The 8,264-nt window shown below is 32.4% G+C and overlaps 1 protein-coding gene across 1 annotated transcript; it reads right to left on the reverse strand.

Moving 5' to 3' along the window:
• Nucleotides 1-262: 262 nt before the first annotated feature.
• LOC120130010 (agamous-like MADS-box protein AGL80) lies at nt 263-991 on the reverse strand. The gene has a single exon (XM_039147373.1). The coding sequence runs from the start codon at nt 989-991 to the stop codon at nt 263-265; it is 729 nt and encodes a 242-aa protein (XP_039003304.1).
• Nucleotides 992-8,264: the final 7,273 nt, after the last annotated feature.

Consider the following 8,264-nt stretch of genomic DNA (forward strand, 5'->3'; position numbering starts at 1 on the left):
GCAATGACGGGAAACCCAACTAGAAAACTAGATTCAAAAGGACGGGTACACAACAAAACTGATGAAAGCTAACTAAGACAGACAGCAGGCAACCAAGACAAGATATAAGCAATATTCAAACTGTAAATACTGACCGATGTGAACATAAAGTAATTCATAATTTTTTAATCCTAAGGAACTTTATTCTAGGGGGAGTGATTTTGATAAAGATAAAAAAACACTATCACCTTAGACCTTGCCATTATAGAACCAAATATATAATTCATTCGGAAAAGGAATTATTGTTGACGTTAACGTTATCCACAAATGGGAACACCATCTCATCTCCACAAAATCTCACATGACTTAGTGGATTATCATTCATCAGCTCCGTGGTCCAATATTGTACCTGCATCGAATCTATGTTGTTCGCCTCCGTTTGCACGTTGTCCCCGACAGTCGTCCTCGACATTGCGTTCGGCATCACCGATGGTGTTGCAGCCACAAATGAAGACGAGCCCTGGGGATCATGAGATGTTTGGGTAAGTGAATCAATCCTCTTTTCGACCTCCTTCAAGTTCTGATCAATCAGCCACCCGAGATCATTCAAATCCATCATGTTCAAGCCATCGATGCCATCTTTGCCCACGAGGTTTTGGAACATGACATGAGTCATCTCCTTTTCCCGATTGATCATGCACTGTTTAATGAGTTGTTCACTGGCTTTAGTGTTCCTTTGGATAAGGAAACTCTCTTGGTTCACCATTTTCTTGCTTTGTTCCATTTCAGGGATCTGCCTGAACTTGGAGAGCACTTGTTGGACTCCCATGGGGGATGGCCAAACCTCAGGTTGAGGATCATAAGGGTTGTACATAATAACACAAGCATCGACCCCACAAAGGGTACTTAGTTCACTCACTTTCTTCATTAAACCCTTTTTTCTTTTCTTGTAGGAAGCTTTCCTTTTTGAATCGTTGGTGATATACACAAGCTCCACTTTCTTTCTCGTCATGCATGGAAACCAAAGAGATTGGATTCCTAGTTTTTTTTTGTTCTTATGTATTTCTCACCTAGACAGTTACTTTGTTCTATTTATAGACTTGAAGGGATTATAGAGTATTCATATCCATTTTTTCTTGTGAAGAAATGCATGGACTCAAATTAATTATTTATGAATCAGAGTAATAATTGTTACACTTATATCCACTTATATTGGTATCATTTAATATTATATTTTTAATAATGAGAAATATATAGTCATAAAAAGAATGGAGGCATGATTTGCTGTCATAAAATGATATATTAATGTATTTATATGAATCCTATAATATATTTGGTAATGACAGCAAACATAATATATATATATATATATATATATATATACACACTAAATTAGTCATATGTTTATATGGAATTTTAATTACCAAAAAAAAATCTAACTAACTCAATTGAATTCTCTATATGACATTTACAGCTTTATATTAATGACATATTAATGTGTTTATATATCATATTATTATATATAATAATATATTAATTTATTTATATAAATAATATAATACATTTGGTAATTACAGAAAACATAATGTATGTACGGATACACAAGGCAATGAATCTTGATAACATTATGAGTACACGTAAATGTTGTTTGCAAGATTCATTGCCTTATATATATATATATTCACACATTATGTTTTTTTTTCATTACCAAATATATTATATTATTCATCTAAATGCATTAATATACCACGATATATCAAAGATGTAAATGTTATATAGAGAAATCAATTAAATGATTTACTTTGATTTATTTTTCTTATAGTTAAATTTTATATAATATGTTCATGCATTGGGAGGGTCGCTCTTGCCTCTTCAATACATGATCAGGATTAGTCGATCAATAGATTAAATACCAATTGTTATACCAAATTTTTTTTATATAATGTGTAATTAATTTTGTCAGGAAATTAAATAATTATATAATTATAGGAATCATATGATATTATCAAATAATAATTTTATAGCTATATATGTTAATTCGTATTGATTGTAAATATTTTATTTTTTGTGATGACAAATATAACAATGATTATGTTAGAATAAATGCATGACTGCTTAGTGTTATATCTATATATGTTCAGTCATGCTAGTACTAATTCACATATTGTTTCTAGAAAATGCATATGCGAAAATATATTCATGATTTGTTCTAGCATTTAAAATTTTTAGTATTGGAAAATAAGATATATATTAATGATATCTTGTTTTAACTATTAATTCAAATGGTTAGTTAGCATAATTAAAAGAAGATTAATTTTTTGGAATAAAACATACAAACTTATAAATTAGTATAATTTAGTACCCAATATGTTCGTCGTTTTTTTTTTGGGATAACATCAAGATCTTCGCGTGTGTAGTGTCAACTAATGAGCTCACTAACATGGTAAGCACTAAATTATACAATTTCATAATATTATACATTTTATTCCATAATATTTACACTCCTTTAACTAAAAAGGCTAGCTAATTAAACTTTGAATTAATAATTAAACCAAAATGCTGCTTATTTCACAAGTCATTATGTGATTGACCTATACACAAATAGACTAATATCCAGAGAAGTGACTCAAAGGAAAATTATAACGTTTGGACCAAAAAAATCATGGTTATCAAAACCGGACCGGCCGGTTCAACCGGTTGAACAGTGAACCGGTGGCCTGTCCGGTCCGGCTACCTCACAAAACCGATCTGGAAATGAACCGGCTGAAAACCGGTAAAACCGGGGTGAACCGGCTGAAAACCGGCAAAACCGGTTTGAACCGCCGTTTCACTTTTTTTCTTTTAAAAAAAATTAAACCAAACGACGTCGTTTGTTCAACGAGCCAAGTCAAATTCGAGTATGAAAACTTTAAAAGTAAGGTCAACTCGACTCAAAAATTCACGAGCTAAAAATTATCAAGTTCAACTCGAAAAGGCTCGAACTCAAAAAAAAATTAGAAGTTCGATTGAAGCCTAAAATTTGAGGTCAATTGAAGCGAAAGAATAGTTCGCTCTGTGCTCACCACAAGGCTCCATGATTTTGAATGTCAAATTACCTCTATTATTTATAGAAGTAAGTTGGGATGCTCTTCTATGTTTCTTAGCCATGTGAGATTGTTTTGTTCTTATATTTTTACTCTTTAAACTTTTGGGATGCTCTTCTATGTTTCTTAGCCATGGGAGATTGTTTTTTTTTTAATTAAACCAAATGACATCATTTGTTATGATTTTTTAAGCCCCAATTTTATTTTTTTGATTATAATTATATAATTATATTTATTATTTAATATGTTTTACCTTACATATTATGTTGTAGTTTATTTGAATCATTTTGTTTCACTTGATTTTATGGTTTTTAATTTATATATGTTATGACTTGTGATATTTTTATTCTTTTTAATATTGTAAACTTAAAAAAAGTGTTACATATATATTAATATTGCTTTGAATATTATGTAAAATTAAAAAAATATTATTTTATATAAAATTTGGTTCAACCACGGTTGAACCCGATTGAATCAGTATACCAGTACCTTCACCGGTTCAATGTCCGGTCCGATTTTAAAAACATTGAAAAAAATAGAAATGACTATAAGAACCAGTTAAATATTCAACATCTTAAATTCTATCTAATATAAGCAAAAAGGAAAAAGAAAAACTAACACTCCATTCATAACATCATCTTCATACAAGTTTTGATGCTTTTAAATTGAAGATCATGAACAGCCCATGAAGAGCCCTATCAGGCGATGGAGTAACCCATACGCAGGGCAGCGCGTGGGACGATTGTGGGTGTTGGGAAATTTTGTAAAAACAAAAACTTTAGGATAAGGAAAATAAGGTTTTGAGTCATTTATCAAGTTAGGTTCACGACAGTGAACAACGGAGAGCTAAGTTTTCACGAGACATAATCTTTCTTCCTCTCACCTCTCCCTAAGCCATCGATGATAAGAAATCCAAGAACACCGATCGACACAAAATTTCACCAATAACGCGATGTTATGGGTGGTGTAATAAATAGAGTTATGGATAGCGACAAAACGATGATGGAAGCTTCTCGGAGAAAAAAATTAAAAGAGAAAATAAAGTGAAAAATAGAGAGAGGGGGAGGGAGGGAGAGAGAAATATTCGTTTACTAAACGGAGAAAGTTGAAATGATAGATGTTTCGAGACACGTGGGGAGATAAATATTAGCTTTACCTATAAGGAAAAATTTCCCTTCAAGTCGTCATATTTTGCTTATTTTATGAATTAGCTCAATAAATTTAATAAAATGTTGGTTTAGACCCAAAAATTAAATTAAGAAAAATTTAACCCCTAGAATTAAGGTATGACAACTATTCCTCATAAAAGAAATTTAATCCTCTAAATGTTCTTGAATCAAAAGGATGTGAAAAGTGAGTATTCATAGTTCTTGTGTCTCTCAAGTAGCTTCTGCAGGACTAAGATTACTCCACTGAACCTTCACCATTAGAATACACTTGCTCTAAAGAATCCTCTCATCCTTATTTAAAATCTAAATATGTTCTTCGTCATAAGATAAATTAGAACTTAACTCAACGTCATCAATTTGAATGATGACTAGGATCTAGACGACATTACCTTCGTATAGACACAGGAAAAACTTCATGAACACGACTAAGTTTGGGAGGCAATTGAAGATGGTAATAAACAGGTCCGACTATTTTCAGAATATGATACGATCCAATAAATCTCATACTCAACTTTAGAAAAATCTGATCCCAGACTTTAAACTGATTTCCTTCCTCCTTCGGTCAACTTGAGATTTTTTCTATCAAACACATCTCTTAGGTGATCAATGATCAATCTGATAGTGTCCTGAGTCTCTTGGATAATATCTAGACCTAAAATATTCCTATCCTGTTATAATCAACATATTGTAGTTATTAGTGTTTAAGCCCAAAAAATAACTATATATTAACCATTCATAAAATGCAATTAAGGTCCAAAGTCCATACAATTATTAAAACTAAACCCAAACCCCAATAAAAATCCAAACAAAATAGTCCCAAAATGGGAGCCTATATGTAAAACCAAAACAGAGACTAAGGTTCGTTAGTGTTTCAACATCGTTAATCTACAACAGTCAGATGGGATGGCTAATCATTGGTCTTGTTTGCAAGCTTGTTAGGTTGTTTGGAAACTCTAACAGTTGTCATCCGCGCCACTAATCTACGGTTGTCAGATCCGGGAAAGGGAATCCAACTGTTGAGAAGCATCTAAAGACCGTCTCTAGCTATCAAGAGTAAGAAACATCGTGTTATTTTAGGAACCACCACGCGCGGCTAAACTGTGGTCTCCCTCCCTCTCTTGTCCTCCAGCAAAACAAGAATACATATACAACAGCCTCCAACATCCATGTTGGCCCCCAGTCAACACCAAGACGACCGATCGTCACCCGTCAACATCAATGCAAAAAAAATCATAAGAGAATAAAGACTTCTATTTTGTTTTTGTTTTTACATTTGTAACCCTTGTTAATGGGTTTATAAACCCTAAAATAAAAATGTAAAAGTGGTTAACAACTTTAAGAATCCCAAAAATTGAAAGCAATACAACCATTTTTCACCAGAGGTATTCTACTTGGTTTTGATTGTCAATTTCCAGTTGGGGCATGTGTGCGTATTGTGTTTTGAAACGAAAATAGGAAGAAAAAGGGTTTAGTGTTTACCTTGGGTGTTACTGTCGTCGGAGTCTTCATTAGATTCGAGCATCGGGGTAGAAAGTCGAGGGTCGAGGCTTTTGGCAATTTTAAGGTTCTACATGTTGATTTTGGTTTTTTTTTTTTTGGATTTAGGGTAAAAGTAAGGTCAATTTCAGGTATGGATTTGGATTTTAGGGTAGCTCGACCACCGTTGGTCGTGGTCGGACTTAGAACGGAGCTGATTATGGCGTAGAGGCTTGCCTAGAGGATCTCAATCGAAAAGAAATAGGGAGGATTATGGGAAAACAATAGGGATCTTGGTTCATTTATGGGCAGTTAAGCTTCCCCTGGTCGAATAGAGGAGATCGGAGAAAAGTGACGATCGATGTTCATGTTTCCAATACTTGAAACCATAAAATCTTGAATTGAATTGGATGGATGAAGGGGATATTATGCTTTCATGTTCTAAGGTTGGATTATGATGTTGTTGAACCATTTTCAAGTGATGAAAAACAATTAGAATATGGTATAATCAAGGTTTGGTTATTTACGGCTTTTATGGAATTTGGATATTTGAATTGAAATTGATATGGGATTGATTGTAATTGCTTAGAGATGATGTTTAGAAGATGAATTCAAGCTTGAATCAAGTTGAATATCATGCCTAATATCAACTTTCATATTCGGGGCTAAAGGAAATAATAGGGAAAATTATACAAGGGTTAAAAAAGATGAATGAATTATTCTACAAGCTTTAGAATGTTGTTTGGACTAATTTAGAAGTTTGAAAAGTTTAGGAGACCAAATCGCAAAGTGTAGAAAATATGAGATTGAAATGAAAATTGATTAGAAGTTGTTAGTGATGTTTAAATGAAATTGGTGTACTATGCTTGAATATGTTATTGGAAATTTGAATTTGAAGTTAAGAATGGCAAGGGACCATTTTGAATATTTTAGAAATGTTGAGATAAATTCTAAAAGAATTAATTTTAATGGTTAAATAGTGAAATTGGAAATGATAATATTATTTTCTCATTGAATTTAACATTAAGGGAGTCGAAGTTGTATTTTGTAGTGTTAAGGATGACATTAATTGTATGAAATGGAATTAGTATCAAATAAACATCAAAAGAATTTTTTTAGCAAATTTTAATGCTAATGTGCGCCTATTATGTTACTTGGATACTAACACATACTTTGAAATTGTTTGTGCTATGTTAATGATGTTTGTATAGATCGTGATTGAAATTGTGATCAAGCAAGCTTAAAGCTAAGGTGTAAACCCTAGACCTGATTTAGGAGTTACAACTGAATCAGAGTAATCGTGCTTATCCTAGAAATAGTTTACGGATGAACATTTGTTTAATAAATCATTTTAAAAGCATTTACCCAATAGATCATAATAAACTCATGCCACAATTTAAAGAGGTTGAAAGAAAAAATTTAAACTCACACGGTATAAAATTAAGACTACTCATCCGAAAACTAAATCGGTTATACATATGGATAATCTAAAAATAAAAACATATACAAAGTGTGCTACAAAGCTCAGTGTACCCTCTAATACAATTAATAATTCAAACATTTTAGTCGTGATATAAAAATAATAAAATAACCAGGTAGAAGTAAAATCATATATTTATTACTAGAAAATCATACAGAGTTCCTTACAACCTTACCTCTCATGATAGACTAATAGAACGAGAAAAATTACCTACTGAAAGGAACTTGAGACCCCAAAGTAGAGCCAGAGTAAAACATAAATCGAGATGGGAACGTTACCCTCTAAAGAGGAGCCCGAGCTAACCTCTAAGTAGGAACTGAACAAAAATAAAAAAACATAACGAGGATGTTGCCCTCCGTAGAGGATTCCATGCATAAACAAAATGTGGATATAATCTCATGTAGAATCCAGACGGGGATACAATCTAATGCAGAATCAGGGAGGACATATAATCCCATGCAGAATCAGGATAGTAATAAAATCCCATGCAGAATCAAGATAATGATATAATCCCGTACAGAAACAGGAATGCATCAATGTATAGAATTAGGATGGGGATATAATCTTATTTTTAGAAACAAGAATGCATCAATGCACATATGTAAAATGATGTGATAGACATCAGTCACAACTCAAATAAACATAACCAGAATACATACTTGCGTACAAATAAAATCATAAATCATAATAGGAAACAATATTAAGTTAACCAACATGTCAAAGCGACACACCTATAACAGCTAATCGATACTAGTTAAGCCGTACGCTTCCCACAATCAGTAGTACTAGGTCATGAGGCCCGAAAACCTAATAATGACATAATACTAAGTAATTACCAATTAATACCTTCTAAACATAAATAGACTTTTAACTCAGTAATTAATACTTACATGTTTCTCGAGACGAGCTAGCATAATTGAATTGAGCAAAACTAGAGTGATCATGATCTGCTAGAGATGGTCAAGAGACACGAGTACACCTTCAGAAAATAACACTAAAAAGTAAGTCCAAAATCTCACATTCTACTTAACATAAATGAGACCTTAAGCAATAAACAATGTAAAATAGGCTTTTAGG

The sequence above is a fragment of the Hibiscus syriacus genome, unplaced genomic scaffold (genome assembly GCF_006381635.1).
Source record: "Hibiscus syriacus cultivar Baekdansim isolate YM2019G1 unplaced genomic scaffold, ASM638163v2 tig00001644_pilon, whole genome shotgun sequence".
NCBI lineage: Eukaryota > Viridiplantae > Streptophyta > Magnoliopsida > Malvales > Malvaceae > Hibiscus > Hibiscus syriacus.